The sequence below is a fragment of the Amphiprion ocellaris genome, chromosome 9 (assembly GCF_022539595.1).
Source record: "Amphiprion ocellaris isolate individual 3 ecotype Okinawa chromosome 9, ASM2253959v1, whole genome shotgun sequence".
NCBI classification, from domain to species: Eukaryota; Metazoa; Chordata; class Actinopteri; family Pomacentridae; genus Amphiprion; species Amphiprion ocellaris.
This window is the reverse complement of record NC_072774.1, coordinates 1,250,615-1,266,926: the sequence shown is the minus strand read 5'-3', so window position 1 is coordinate 1,266,926 and position 16,312 is coordinate 1,250,615. Positions and strand designations below refer to the sequence as shown.

The 16,312-nt window shown below is 35.2% G+C and overlaps 1 protein-coding gene across 1 annotated transcript; it reads left to right on the top strand.

Moving 5' to 3' along the window:
* Positions 1-53: 53 nt before the first annotated feature.
* flcn (folliculin) lies at positions 54-16,248 on the top strand. Its single transcript, XM_055013466.1, has 12 exons — positions 54-271; positions 2,106-2,318; positions 3,483-3,629; positions 3,953-4,174; positions 5,562-5,728; positions 5,808-5,899; positions 8,734-8,894; positions 9,748-9,861; positions 10,493-10,616; positions 10,694-10,819; positions 14,047-14,149; positions 15,814-16,248. Exons 2-12 carry the CDS (start codon positions 2,106-2,108, stop codon positions 16,019-16,021), a joined length of 1,677 nt encoding a protein of 558 aa, XP_054869441.1. The 5' UTR covers positions 54-271; the 3' UTR covers positions 16,022-16,248.
* Positions 16,249-16,312: the final 64 nt, after the last annotated feature.

The following is a 16,312-nucleotide window of genomic DNA, read 5'->3' as shown; positions in this document are numbered from 1 at the left end:
AAATTATCGTGTGATTTGTAGTCAGAACCCGTGACTACGCGTCATGTGACCCGGTGTGTTGTTAGCAGTTAGCAGGTAACAGGCGCTCAGAAGGAGATGATTTGTCGTCAGAAACACTCGATTTAAACGCTAAAAACAAGAGCGTTTGTAAAATGGACTGAATCCAGATTTATTTTAGTGCCGCTGCTGCTTTTACTTTAACGTTTTTTTAACCGTAGGACCGATGAATGTTGTTCTGTGAAGCAGTTTAGAGCTCCAGTCTGCGTCGAAGGTAAGAAACTGTGATGCTAGTAGATGAAATAACTGAGTTTTTACTCGACTTTGGCATTTTAATGACCCTGACATTGTCCAAATTGTGTCTGAAATGAGGTGACATCCGTCCAAAATGACTCAAATTTATCCAAAATTGATCGAAAATGACGGAAAAAAATTTAAAATGACTCAAATGTGTCCAAAATAAAGTCAAATTGTGTCCTCAATGACTGCAGCGTTCTCAAAATGACTCAAAATGAGTCTAAAATGACATTTTGAACTAATTTTGGGTCATTCTGGACTATTTTTAATGCATTTGGGACAAATTTTAGTCATTTGGGACGGTTTTCACCTCATTTTGGACAAATTTTTAGGAATTTTAGATCAATTTTAGTTATTTTGGACTGGTTTTGGTTATTTTGGACATTTTTTGTGGACATTTTTTAGTAGTTTTGTTTACTATAACTTTTCCAAAATTCATCAAATTTGTCTAAATTGTCTCTGAAATGAGATGAAATATGTCCAAAATGATTCAAAATTAGTGTCATCTATGTCGTTCTGTACAATTTTTACTGTGTTTTGGACTAATTTTGGATAAAGTTGGGTCATACTGGAAAGATTTCACCTCATTTCGGGTACATTTTGGACAAATTTTAAGAATTTTAGATCAATGCGAAATATAAGTTTAGAGTGAAGTTTTGTTTGACCAAAAGGTTTCTTCTGGCTGGAAGTGACTCAAACAAGCAAAAAACCCTCTGTTTTTTAGACGCTAATGAGGAATATTAACTATTTCTGACATGCTAATGTTGTTTTCTCTTCACCACTTTGGCTCATCATTTTATTATTGTTTTTGTTATAGAAGTAAATGATGGCAAAGATACTTGGCTGCCAGTTTATTGTTTACATAACCGATTCATCCTAATTTAGTTAAAATTCACCATGTCTTACTGAGTTTAATCTCTTGTTTGTGTCAAACATTTCGGCCAAACCAAAGTTCACTATAAAACTAAATTTGGCTTTAGGATGAATAATTTTGGGTCTTTTTTGGGACTATAACAGACTATAGATCTACTGCATCAGCTGTTCTACCTTTATAGTGGACTAGAACCTGATAGAACATGGAAGGAACCAACAGGAACATCTGGAATGAACTGGAAGCTGCATTTTCACCAAAATATTGTGAGAAATTCATAGAACATAAATGACAAAAACATGAGACAAATGACAAAAGTCAGACAAAAACAACTAAAATAAGACACAATATTGCAAAAATGAGACACAAAATGACAAAAAAGTTGGAAAGCGACAAAAAAATGGACAACCGACACAAAAGAGACAAAAAAACACAAAACGACAAAAACAATGCTCAAAATGATGAATAAAGCAAAACACAAAATGACAAAACTTGAGACAAACGACAAAAATCAGACAAAAAAGAAAAAAAAAAGCAAAATATTACAAAAACAAGACACGAAATGACCAAAACTAGACACAAAAATGACAAAAACAAGACAAAAAAATTACAAAAACAGACAAAATATTACAAAAATGAGACAAAAAAATGACAAAGAACAATGAACGATCTAGTATTTTACTTTATGATCCAAACAACTTGTCATGGTCTAGAAATGATTTTAAATTTATAGTTTTACTAATTTACAATCTGCAGTTAATGTCTTCTCTGGAATTTTTACACTTTGAGGACCGGATTGGACCCTCTGGAGGACCGCTTTTGGTCCTTGGGCTGCGTGTTGGACATCCCTGATCTAAACCCACAAATTAAAACTCACTATAAATCTAAAGTTCATCTTATCCAGGAGTGATTTTCAGCCTTACCTGTGCCTCTCTCTCAGATGAACGCTCTGGTGGCTCTCTGTCACTTCTGTGAGCTCCACGGTCCTCGGACGTTGTTCTGCACCGAGGCCCTCCACCCCCCGTCCCCGGACCCCTCGTCCCAGGCCGGAGCTCCGGCGCCCGGAGACCGGGACCGAGACGGAGACCGGGAGGGAGAAGGGCTGACGATGAGGGCCAACAGCTCGGCCACACAGAGGGGGGAGATGTGTGAGGTGAGCAGATGGAAGATGATCTGAACATGAGCTGATCAGATAGTTTGATCTCTCTCTCCCATCTCATCCTGGAGATGTTCTTCTATCTCCATGTTTCCTCTCTGCTCTGCTCATCATCTAGAAAGATGTTTCTCCATGCTGGATGGATCTCCAACAACCTGCTCCTCTGTTCACCGTTTCTGAGTCATGCTGCATTCGTTCATTCATCCAGTAGCTTTGATCTTACTCTGTCTCTTCTGATCTCAGTTTTGTGTCTTGTTTTTGTCGTTTCATGTCTCATTTTTGTCATTTTGTGTCTCATTTTTGTCATTTTCTATCTTGTTTTTGTTGTTTTGTGTCTCGTTTTTGTTGTTTCGTGTCTCATTTTTGTCATTTTGTGTCTCATTTTTGTCATTTTCTATCTTGTTTTTGTTGTTTTGTGTCTCGTTTTTGTCGTTTCGTGTCTCATTTTTGTCATTTTGTGTCTTGTTTTTGACATTTTCAGTCTTGTTTTGTAGTTTTGTGTCTAGTTTTTGTCCTTTTGTATCTCGTTTTTGTCCTTTTGTGTCTCGTTTTTGTTGTTTTGTGTCTCATTTTTGTCTTTTCGGTCTTGTTTTTGTCGTTTTCTGTCTCGTTTTTGTTGTTTTGTGTCTCGTTTTTTGTTGTTTTCGGTCTTTTATTTGTCCTTTTGTGTCTCCTTTTTGTCATTTTCTATCTTGTTTTTGTTGTTTTGTGTCTCGTTTTTGTTGTTTCGTGTCTCATTTTTGTCATTTTGTGTCTCATTTTTGTCATTTTCTATCTTGTTTTTGTTGTTTTGTGTCTCGTTTTTGTCGTTTCGTGTCTCATTTTTGTCATTTTGTGTCTTGTTTTTGACATTTTCAGTCTTGTTTTGTAGTTTTGTGTCTAGTTTTTGTCCTTTTGTATCTCGTTTTTGTCCTTTTGTGTCTCGTTTTTGTTGTTTTGTGTCTCATTTTTGTCTTTTCGGTCTTGTTTTTGTCGTTTTCTGTCTTGTTTTTGTTGTTTTGTGTCTCGTTTTTTGTTGTTTTCGGTCTTTTATTTGTCCTTTTGTGTCTCCTTTTTGTCCACACTGATCAGATAGCTTGATCTTTATCTCCCATCTCCTTGTTTTTGCAGTTTTCCATCTTGCAGGTGCTCTGTCTTACAGTTTTTATTTTTCCTCTTTAGGGATGTCGGTCACTTCCTGCGTCTCACCCAGGTTTTGTGAGCATCGATGATGAAACGGGCATCAGATTTCTGAGCCACCAGCATCCCAGACAGCCTCAGCTGTTCAGCGTGGTCCGCCAGGCTTGTGTCCGGAGTCTCAGCTGTGAGGTAAACACTGACGTACTTCACTGCAAATACACAAAACTAGACTCAAAAGGTGTCCACAGTGACGTAAATCTGGTCAACAGTTACCCAAAAGTAGTCCCAAAATGACCAAAACTTTTCTAAAATTCATAAAATTTGTCTAAATTGTGTCCGAAATGAGGTGAAATCCGTCCAAAATGACTCAAGTTTATCCAAAATTGATCTAAACTGACATAAAAAAGTCTAAAATGGCTCGAACGTGTCCAAAATAAAGTCAAATTGAGTCCCCGATGACTACAACGTTCTCAAAATGACTCAGAATGACATCCTGCTGTTTCCTCCTCCAGGTGTGTCCTGGACGTGAAGGCCCGATCTTCTTTGGCGACGAGCAGCACGGCTTCGTCTTCTCTCACACCTTCTTCATCAAAGACAGCCTGGCCAGAGGCTTCCAGCGCTGGTACAGCATCGTCATGGTGGCCATGGACCGGATCTACCTCATCAACTCATGGCCTTTCCTGCTGCGGCACCTCAGACTCACCATCCAGAGTCTGCAGAGCACCGCTCTGAAGGTACAACACAGGAGACTTTCATCCATTCAGTCTGATGAATAAATACAGAACGGATAAATGAGGGCTCGAAGTTTCTGGGACATGTGATTTACTGTTTTCACTTGAGGTAGAATAACTGAGGAGAATAATTTAGATTTAACCCTGTAAAACCCACTGTTGCAGAAATACAACATCAGTTTTATTTTTTTAAATATTATTTTCTACTATTTGTATATATGTGAATATGGACACGATTGTATGGCTACCATCTGTCCTATTTATGTGGAAATGTACATTAATTAAAAAAATAAACATGTATTTTTTTTGTTTGTTTGTTTTTGGTTTTTTGCTCATTTTCCTCTATATTTGGGTTTATATATTATTATTATTTAGATTTTTTTTAGTTTTACTTTATTTTTTCAAATTTCTTGCTATATATTGTTTTTTGTTTGTTTATTTTTTGTTTATTTTATTATTTTTTTGATAATTGTTTTCTATATTTGTTTTATTTATTACATTTTTTTGTGGCTCATTTTCTTCTGGATTTGGGTTTATATATTGTTAATATTATTGTTTAGTTTTGCTTTATTTTTTTCTCATTTTTTTCTATATTTGAGTTTATATGTGTGTGTGTGTGTGTGTGTGTGTGTGTGTGTGTGTGTGTGTGTATATGTATATTTTTTTGTTTCTTTATTTTATTGGGGTTTTTTATAATTTTTTTCTATATTTGTTTTCGATATTTTTTTCTTTTTTGTTTTTTTTATCATTTTCTTCTAGATTTGGATTTCTATATTATTATTATTCATGGTTTTTTAGTTTTGTTTTTTTGCTCATTTTTTTCTGTATTTGGGTTTTACAGGGTTAAGTGACCTGTGTAGTAGCTGTTGGACTAAAACTGACAGTAATTTACTGAGTTTTTGTGATTTATCGAACAGAAAACTCGTTTGAACTCTTGCTGATATCCTCAAACATCGAGTTTAACCTGCTGAACGGTTAAAAACACAGAAAAACTCAGTTTACCAAAGAAGATTCTCAGAGTGAAGCTTCAGTTCAGATTTAAATCATGTGACGGATCATCAGATGTGTGACAGTCACACTGTCAGGACAGCTGACCGTTTAAACTCGGACTCAGACAGCCAGCGTGACGAGGCATTTTTGGCATCATATATTATTTCAAATTGATCAGTCGATCAGCCCTACTACTGTCATGTTTCTGTATCTGTAAAAAATGCTCTAAACTATTCAGGTCCATCTCCAAAACGAGCAACAAAACAAATTTTTCTCATACAAAGCAAGAAAAATTACACAAAACAAGAAAAATGAGATGCTAAATGGCCCCCTAATGAGGACCAAGCTTTGTAGAGATGATGGATGTCTTATTTTCTCTCGTCTCTTTTCCGTCCTGCAGGTGTTTGACAGCGAACAGGGCGTTTGTCCTCAGAGAGCTGTGAGGATGAACAGCGTGTTTTCTCCGGCTGTCTTTCCTCACCAGCGTAGCGGCAACGCAGCCCGATCCCTCACCTCTTTAACCCAACATCCCAGCCTCTGGGCCAGCCTGCACTCCTCCTTCAGCTGGTCGGTCCTCAGAACCACGTCTCCGGTTTGTTTCCGCTCTCTCTGCAGTGTCTAATCTGTGTTTCTGTCTCATTTCCAGGCTGCTGAAGGCCTGCGGGAGTCGACTGACGGAGAAACTCCTGGAAGGAGCTCCGACCGAAGACACTCTGGTCCTCATAGAGAGACAGACAGGTAGAAGCAGCATTCTTATTTAACCTTCTCAACTCAATTTGGCTCATTTTTCCTCACATTACTCCACCAAGGAAGGAAACGAGACACAAAAACTGCAAAAATTCATCACAAAATGAGAGAACAGCTATTTAAAAAATGACAAATATGAGAGAAAATGACCACAGAGACAAAACTGTCCCAAAGACACGTAAAACAGCAACAAAAATGTGACACAAAATTTAAAAGAACAACATAAAGGGGATAAAGCTGTCTGTAAATAATTAAATATCTATAGTATGTGAAGATAAAACTTTCTCAGAAACACAGTAAATGACCAAAACAAGATATAAAACAAGGAAAACGAGACACAAAAATGAGACACAAAATAAGAGAAAGGAGATAAAAAACAAGACAAATATGAGAGAAAACTGTTCTGTCATAACTATAACTGCCATAAAAAATGACATAACGGAGATAAAAGTGAATCTCAGACTTTTTAAAAGCTGTAAAAATGAAGTAGTTAAATATCTAAAGGATATGAAGCCTCCATTTTTCCAGATGTTTATTTTTGGCATATTTTAAAGTGCAACCTATCAGAGGTTTCAGCCTATTCCTGGTTGTTTTTCCTGACTGACTGATGATTAGTCCACATGTGACTATTATCTCATTAATGGAGTCATTTAGGCATTTAAAAAAGACATCAGAGTCGATAACAAATCATTTTCCAGCGATGAAAAAATCCCAAACCTTTCACTGGTGCAACGCTCCGACACGTCCATCCTTCTGGGGAAAGTTTGGCCTCATGATGACGGATGATTTCAGCTCCTGTCATGTGTTTCAGTCTGATTCACCGGGTCAGTCTGAGCAGAGAGTCAGAAAAACACTGTGATTCACTCCAACGCTCCAGAAACACTCAGAGACACTTCAGCCGACATTTAGAAGGAGATTCAAAGATTTGCTGATATTTCCCTGTAAAAGTTACTCTAAAAGGAGTTAAATTTGCTTTAAAATGAGTTAAAGTTGCTCTAAAATGAGTTAAGTTTGCTCTAAAATGAGTTGAAGTTGCTCTATAATAAAGTTGCTCTATAATAGTTAAAGTTGCTCTATAATAGGTAAAGTTGCTCTATAATAGTTAAAGTTGCTCTATAATAGGTAAAGTTGCTCTATAATAGTTAAAGTTGCTCTATAATAGTTAAAGTTGCTCTATAATAGTTAAAGTTGCTCTATAATAGTTAAAGTTGCTCTATAATAGTTAAAGTTGCTCTATAATAGTTAAAGTTGCTCTATAATAGTTAAAGTTGCTCTATAATAGGTAAAGTTGCTCTATAATAGTTAAAGTTGCTCTATAATAGGTAAAGTTGCTCTATAATAGTTAAAGTTGCTCTATAATAGTTAAAGTTGCTCTATAATAAAGTTGCTCTATAATAGTTAAAGTTGCTCTATAATAGGTAAAGTTGCTCTATAATAGTTAAAGTTGCTCTATAATAGTTAAAGTTGCTCTATATTAGTTAAAGTTGCTCTATATTAGTTAAAGTTGCTCTATAATAGTTAAAGCTGCTCTATAATAGTTAAAGTTGCTCTATAATAGGTAAAGTTGCTCTATAATAGGTAAAGTTGCTCTATAATAGTTAAAGTTGCTCTATAATAGTTAAAGTTGCTCTATAATAGTTAAAGTTGCTCTATAATAGTTAAAGTTGCTCTATAATAGGTAAAGTTGCTCTATAATAGGTAAAGTTGCTCTATAATAGGTAAAGTTGCTCTATAATAGGTAAAGTTGCTCTATAATAGTTAAAGTTGCTCTATAATAGTTAAAGTTGCTCTATAATAGTTAAAGTTGCTCTATAATAGTTAAAGTTGCTCTATAATAGGTAAAGTTGCTCTATAATAGTTAAAGTTGCTCTATAATAGGTAAAGTTGCTCTATAATAGTTAAAGTTGCTCTATAATAGTTAAAGTTGCTCTATAATAAAGTTGCTCTATAATAGTTAAAGTTGCTCTATAATAGGTAAAGTTGCTCTATAATAGTTAAAGTTGCTCTATAATAGTTAAAGTTGCTCTATATTAGTTAAAGTTGCTCTATATTAGTTAAAGTTGCTCTATAATAGTTAAAGCTGCTCTATAATAGTTAAAGTTGCTCTATAATAGGTAAAGTTGCTCTATAATAGGTAAAGTTGCTCTATAATAGTTAAAGTTGCTCTATAATAGTTAAAGTTGCTCTATAATAGTTAAAGTTGCTCTATAATAGTTAAAGTTGCTCTATAATAGGTAAAGTTGCTCTATAATAGGTAAAGTTGCTCTATAATAGGTAAAGTTGCTCTATAATAGGTAAAGTTGCTCTATAATAGTTAAAGTTGCTCTATAATAGTTAAAGTTGCTCTATAATAGTTAAAGTTGCTCTATAATAGTTAAAGTTGCTCTATAATAGGTAAAGTTGCTCTATAATAGGTAAAGTTGCTCTATAATAGGTAAAGTTGCTCTCAGAGGAACACAGTGATTCACCCCAACGCTCCAGAAACACAGTTTAGTTCAAATTTAGAAAGAGATTAACAGATTTTCAGATATTTGCTGGTTGCTGATTTTCTGAAGTGTGGAATTTTAATTCCCTTTTTCCTGCTAGTGTTTAAATCAACTGTACAGGAATGAAGAAGGTTTAAATGTGTGGGAGATAGCTTCATGATATCTGTTGGTGCAGATCAGAGATGAGACTTTACAGTAACGGTTTGTTTTGCAGACCCGTCACCCTCATCGTCATCATCCTCACCATGTGTTCTTTACGTCTGGATGTGGAGGCTGAAACGGGACATTATTCCCTGGAAATTCCCTTTATTGAGAAACAAACTGTTTTCATTCCAACAGAGCAGGAGGAGGAGATGAGCTGCTGGGAGGGAGCAGAGGGAGGCGGGGCCAAGTCGCAGCGCCACCAATCAGAGAGCGGAATGGGCCACGACTTCCTGTGTGAGAACGCAACGTGTGACTTACCTGGGCTGAAGTTTAGGTCACTGAGGCACCTGAGACAGGTAAACCTGGGGGCTGTTTACCTGTACTGTGAGTCATTACACGGAATTAATCCTGGAAGTTTACAGAAAACTGGAAAATACAAGTTTACCCTCTGAAATCCTGTCCCATTTAGAGCAACTTTAACTAATGTAGAGCAACTTTAACTCATATAGAGTAACTTTAATTAGTATAGAGCAACTTCAACTAATATTGAGCAACTTTAACTCATTTAGAGCAACTTTAACTCATATAGAGCGACTTTCACTCATTTAGAGCAACGTTAACTATTATAGAGCAACTTTAATTAATACAGATCAATTCTAACTCATTTTTAAGCAACTTCAACTAATATAGAGCAATTTTAACTCATCAACATTGCCATTCAAAAGTTTGGAGTCACTTAGAAATGTCCTTATTGTTGAAAGAAAAGCAGTTTTTTCAATGAAGATAACATTAAATGAGTGATAAATCCAGTGTAGACATAGTTAATGTAGTAAATGACTATTGTAGCTGGAAACAGCTGATTTTTAATGGAATATCTCCATAGGGGTACAGAGGCTAAATGACATGCGTGCGATCATTCATGTCTATAAAGTGACTTTTACAGTGTCTGTCTGATAAATGATGGAATTTTGCAGATTGTTTTTTAAAGATAAGATGCCTTCAAACCTGCTGGCATGTTTTTAGAGTTCAGAGCATTTACAGAAAACTGAAAAATACAGGAGTTCTTGCAGGAAATTGTAGTTGATTGTGTTATTCTGATTCCTGAATAGTTTACAATGATTAAATGAATTCATCCAGGTTTTCTTCTGGCAGCTCGTATTGTGTATCTGAGCAGTTACAGGTCTTCAGTGTTGTTTTTTTCTTCTGCAGGTCCTCGGAGCTGCTGACTTCAGACAGCTAGCGTGGCACGTCCTGATGGGAAACCAGGTCATATGGAGAGGAGCTGACCCAGGCCTCATCCAATCAGCTTTCACCGTGCTCAAGGTACTCTGCTGAGACACCAGGTTTACTATGATGTTGGTAAATTATAAATAAGACTTGTAGTAACACCTGAGAGACAACAGCATACTGTTATTATTATCAGCAGTAAACTTCTGTGATTCATGTCGTCTGCTGAAGTAATCAAAAAGCAGCTAAAGGATCCAAAACACACCTAAAATCCACACTAAAGGATCCTAAAAGTAGCTAAAGGAACCAAAAACACCTAAAAACCACGTTAAAGGAACCTAAAAGCAGCTTAAATCCACACTAAAGCAACCAAAAAGCAGCTGAAAGAACCAAAAAGCTGCTAAACATCACATTGAAGGAACCAAAAAGCAGCAAAAGGAACTAAAAATCGGCTAAAGGAACCAAAACACATCTAAAAGCCATACTAAAGGAACCTAAAAGTAGCTTCAATCCACACTAAAGAACCAAAAAGTAGCTTCAATCCACACTAAAGGAACCTAAAAGTAACTTCAATCCACACTAAAGGAACCAAAAAGTAGCTTCAATCCACACTAAAGGAACCAAAAAGGAGCTTCAGTCCACACTAAAAGAACCCGAAAGCTGCTAAATGACACACGTGTGATCCTTCCTGTCTATAACATGACTGTATTTTCTATTTTCCCATCAGTCTTTGCTGCCGGTCGGCTGCGTTCGCTCAGTTCCCTACAGTGCTCAGTATGAAGAAGCCTACAAGTGTAACTTCCTGGGTCTGAGTCCAGATGTTCTGATTCCAGCTCACGTCAGCTCCTCAGGTAGGAAACATCCTCTAAACTCTTTACCCTGATGAAAACTTCACCTTCAGATCATCTTATTTTTATTTCTCCTGCAGAGTTCTCGGTTCTGGTGGACGTTGTTCTGGACCGGAGCAGTCAGACGTCGGCTGGAGGTGAAGACGACGTTGGTTCTGTGTATCAGTTCTCCCTCAGCAGTGCAAACACCCAGCCTACAGACAGAGGTGAGGAAATAGAGATTAAAAGTCAAAGTTTTTAGCTCGTAACTACCAAAAATAACCCAGAAAAACAGACCAGTCCAACACCCATGATGTTATTTTATACTAGTTAAAATACACACCAAAGGAACTAAAAAGCAGCTGAAGGAACCAAAATACACCTAAAACGAAAATGCACCTATAAACCACAGTAAAGGAAAGAAACAGCAGCTAAATAACACTCTAAAGGAACCAAAACACACCTATAAACCACACTAAAGGGACCAAAACACACCTATAAACCACACTAAAGGAACCAAAACGCACCTATAAACCACACTAAAGGGACCAAAACGCACCTATAAACCACACTAAAGGAACCAAAACGCACCTATAAACCACACTAAAGGGACCAAAACACACCTATAAACCACACTAAAGGGACCAAAACGCACCTATAAACCACACTAAAGGAACCAAAACGCACCTATAAACCACACTAAAGGGACCAAAACGCACCTATAAACCACACTAAAGGAACCAAAACGCACCTATAAACCACACTAAAGGGACCAAAACGCACCTATAAACCACACTAAAGGGACCAAAACGCACCTATAAACCACACTAAAGGGACCAAAACGCACCTATAAACCACACTAAAGGGACCAAAACGCACCTATAAACCGCACTAAAGGAACCAAAACACACCTATAAACCACACTAAAGGGACCAAAACGCACCTATAAACCGCACTAAAGGGACCAAAACGCACCTATAAACCGCACTAAAGGGATCAAAAAGCAGCTAAATAACACACCAAAGGAACCAAAAAGCAGTAGTAGTAGCAGTAGTTAGTTGGTAGTTGCAGCATTAATTGTAGTTCACTGTTACATCACATTTTAAAGGAAAAGTTGGGCAAAATGTACAGATTTCCTGCAACAATTTGTAAAATTGATTATTCAGTTTGAGTCATATTTTAAATAAAAACTGTACAAATTCTGCGATTTCAGCTCCTTAAATGTGAATAATTTCTGGTTTCTTTCAGTAAACTGAAGATCTTTGGACAAAACAAGACAATTTCCACCATTTTCTGACATTTTATAGACCAAAAACTAATCAAATGATCCAGAAAAATGTCCACAAATTAACTGACAATGAAAATGATTATTAAATCAGGTTAACAGAAGTAAATCAAACAAGTTTAAGGATTGGAGTTAAGATTCTACAATAGTAGTTAGTTGGTAGTTGCAACATTAATTATAGTTTCGCTATTACATCACATTTAAAAGGAAAACTTGGGCGAAATGTACAGATTTCCTTATTATTTGTCAACTATTGAATATATCACTAAGTATTTGGAAGTGTGCTGCTCCTAAATACTGTATAAAAACTCAGTGGGGCTTATTTTAACTCATTCCAGGCAATTTCCTCCAAACAATGATGCAACTAAGCCTCTTTTATGTCGACATGCATGTAATTTTTCAATACAAAATCTGTCTTTTTCCTCAACATAAAGACTAACAAGCAAGTGTTACCTTATTAATGATGGAAGATCTGCAGAAAACAAGGTACAACACGTATGTTTAGTCTTTACAGTAACACAGCTAAGAGCTAAAGTAGTGACTCTGAAAACAGCCGACGGCTCACAGGGTTTAAGTCAGAGCAGCTGGAAATATCAAAGCAGGAAAAATGTTCAGGCATGTCCACGATGTTATAGAATTAATTTAAAAAAAAAAGAAAAATTCCCAGGATCTGGAACTAATCATCCTCTCCCTGGAACACAACTCTCCAGCTTGAACATGTTGTGTCAGCAGGTTTTTTTTAGACAACACGTGGAGAAAAGGTTGAAATTATTCCTGTAGAGTAGCAGTCATGTGTGGAGCTGTCAAAACATTAACCCTTCCAGCTCCAGCGACACTTTCTGGAGGCTTTTTGGCTAAATTTTTCTTCACTGTGGGTTAATTTTTCAATCTAAAGTCTTGCAGCTCTACAGAAACAGAATGAAGAAGGAGAGAGAATGAAGAAATGTCTGAGAAAACAAATAAAAATAAATCATGGAAAAGAAAATTGCACAACATCTCCAGCATTTTTCAAGTGTCCACAGCTGTTACCAGCACTGGAAAAAGCGACACATACTACAGATATTTAACTATTTACATGTTTTATTTGTTTCCTAAAAACTGCCTGCAGTTCAACCTAAAAGTCTCAGAATTTTCATCACCTGCCTGTTGGTCACAGCTCAGTCATTAACAGAAGTAAATCAATCAAATTCAAGTATCAGGGTTAAGAATGAATATTTTCTGGTTTCTTTCTGTAAACTGAAGATCTTTGGACTAAACAAGGCATTTAAGAGACACTAATTGACATTTTTCACCATTTTCTGACATTTTAGAGACCAAAAACGAATCGATTATTCCAGAAAATAATATAGAAATTACTTTGACAGTGGAAATAAGTGCTTTTAAGTAGAGAAATAAGATCATTGTTGAGAATTTACCAAACAAGTTCAAGTATTAGGTTTAAGATTCTACAATATTAGTTAGTTGGTAGTTGGAGCATTAATTATAGTTTCACTATTACATCACATTTAACAGGAAAACCTGGGCGAAACGTACAGAATTCCTTGTAGAGCTGCAACGATTTGCTAATTGATTAATCTGTTTGAGTCATTTTTAAAATAAAAAGAGTCTAAATTCTGTGATTTCAGCTCCTTAAATGTGAATAATTTCTGGTTTCTTTCAGTAAACTGAATATTTTTGGACAAAACAAGACAATTTTCACCATTAATCAATTAGCAAATCATTGCAGCTCTGCAAGGAAACCTGTACATTTCGCTCAAGTTTTCGTTTTATATGTGATGTAATAGTGAAACTATAATTAATGCTGCAACAACCAACTAACTAATACTGTAGAATCTTAACCCCAATACTTGAACTTGTTTGGTAAATTCTCAACAACGATCTGATTTCTTTACGTACTTTTGTCATAGCTCAGTCAGTCTTAGTTTATTATTTGCACAGAGAAACTCAATTTTTTTTGTTTTTCACAGAGTCTGTTTAATGCAAAAACTTTATTTTTTAGAGAATTTTTAAATGAGCCGTGTGGAATAAAATGATTTTAATGAAATATGGCGATTTAAAGCTGATATGTTTTTGTGTTTTTACAGTTTCTTGCTCATAAATGGTGTCATTTTGATGATTTTTGTTAATACCAGAGGGTTAATTAATTGAATCTTTGTGGGTTTTTTCCAGGTCCAACGTTGCTGAATAAGCTGGAAGTGGCTTTATCTAACGAGAATCTGTCGGTAGACGTCGTGTCTCACTGTCTGCTGTGTCTGAAGGAGGAGTGGATGAAGTGAGGAAATCACTTTATTTAACACATTTAGAAATTATTACAGACTCCTAGTGTTGTTGTTTTTCTGAAAAGTCGTAAAAAAAATCCTCTCCTCTAGATCTTTGCATCTGTTTCTGAGTTGGAGGTTGATATTTACTCCAGTTATTTTTAGATGCAGTGACTAATTTTTTCCACAGATACCACAACATCCTCTTTTAATTCACAGAAGTACAAAACCCAGATATCTTCTGGATCTTCTTTAAAAGGTGTCTGTTTATTATCCCCAAATAGTTTTTCTAATATTAACTTTTAAGACAATACAAATAAACATTTTCTGACAAGATTCTCTCATTGGAAAAACAAATTATTTTCTAAACACTAACCGACATTTTTCCACCTTTTTCTGACGTTTTAGAGACTAAAAAACTCACAGATTAATTCAGAAAAACTGTGAAAATAATCATTAAATACTCTGAGATCAGAATCGGAAATACTTTATTGATTAAATTCATTAATTGTTGTTTTCATTTAAACATTCTGTCATTCTTGTATATTCTGTTGATTTTTTTTCACATTATATTTGATATTTTTTAAATCTTATTTTATTTTATTTTATTTGACATCCTGATATTTTGTGGTGTCTTATTATTTATTTATTTATTTATTGTGTTGATTCCTTCCACGTTTTTATATATATATATATATATATATATATATATATATATATATATATATATATATATTTTTTTTTTTTTTATTTTTTTTTTTTATTTTATATTATTTTACCATATTTCACTTTATTTTTTTTCATTTTATTTCATTTTATTTTATTTTGTATGCTAATATTCTGTGTTGTCTTATTATTTATTTCGTTTGTTGATTTCTTTCGTATTATATTTTCAATTTTTATTTTATTTGTTTCATTTTATTTTTGTTTTATTTTATTTTACCTTCACTTATATCACTTTATTTTATTTTGATTTCATTTTATTTTATTTTTATTTCATTTTATTTTATTTCATTTTATTTTATTTTGCATCCTAATATTCTGTATTGTCTTATTATTTATTTATTCTGTTGATTTCTTCCATATTGCATTATACATAATTTTGATCTTATTTCACTTTATTTTATTTTAATTAATTTTTATTTTATTTTACCTTCACTTATTTGACTTTATTTTTTTTAATTCATTTTAATTTTATTTCATTGTATTTTATTTTGTTTTGCATCCTAATATTCAGTGTTGTCTTATTTATTTATTCTGTTGATTTCTTCCATGTTATATTATACATATTTTATCACTTTATTTTATTTTATTTTATTTTATTTTATTTTATTTTATTTTATTTTACACCCTAATATTCTATGTTGTCTTATTATTTACCCCTTTATTGAACATCCAGCTGCTGGTACAACTTCATTTCCCTCCAAGGTTTAATTAAATCATCTCGGTCTCAGTCTAAGTTGTGAATTGGTGATATATATAAATGGAATTTAATTAAATTCCTTACTGAAAAATTACACAGTATTTCGGAGCAGCACATTTATGCGTTTTTAGCTCATATTTTATGTTATTTCTGATTGTTTTTATTAGATTTGCAGACCTCCTCTTGTTTACTACCAGTTTAATTCTTTGTTTTCCCGTCTGGAAGCCCTCTGACGATCTGCTGTCTCTCTTCCAGTAAAGTCAAAGTCCTGTTCAAGTTCTCCAAAGTGGACGGCCGAGGGCGGGAGGACACCCAGAAGGTCCTGGCTCTGCTGGGAGCCACGGGGCCCAGCGAGGAGGACAACGTCCGGCTGCTCAAGTACTGGATGACCGGCCTGAGCAAAACCTACAAGAGCCACTTAATGACGGCGGTGCGAGGAGGCGAGAGGAGCCCCAGCCAGTGATGGAGGGGAGGAGGAGGAGGAGGAGGAGGAGGACGGGCCAAAGAAACGAGCTGAAAGGAGGGAGTGTTTTCATCTGCGCTTCAATGGAAGAGGAGCCTGAAAGGAAGCATTCTGCTTCTCCATTAGTGTAATAAAGATCTGTTGTAGATGAACACGATAGATGGGAAGTTTAACTTATGACAAACAGCACTTTGTTCCAAACATGAAATAAATAATGTGAACTTTCAGCCTTTTTTGTTGGCTCCATCTTGTGGCGGTTGGGCGGAACGTTTCCCAACAACAAGAGGAGGA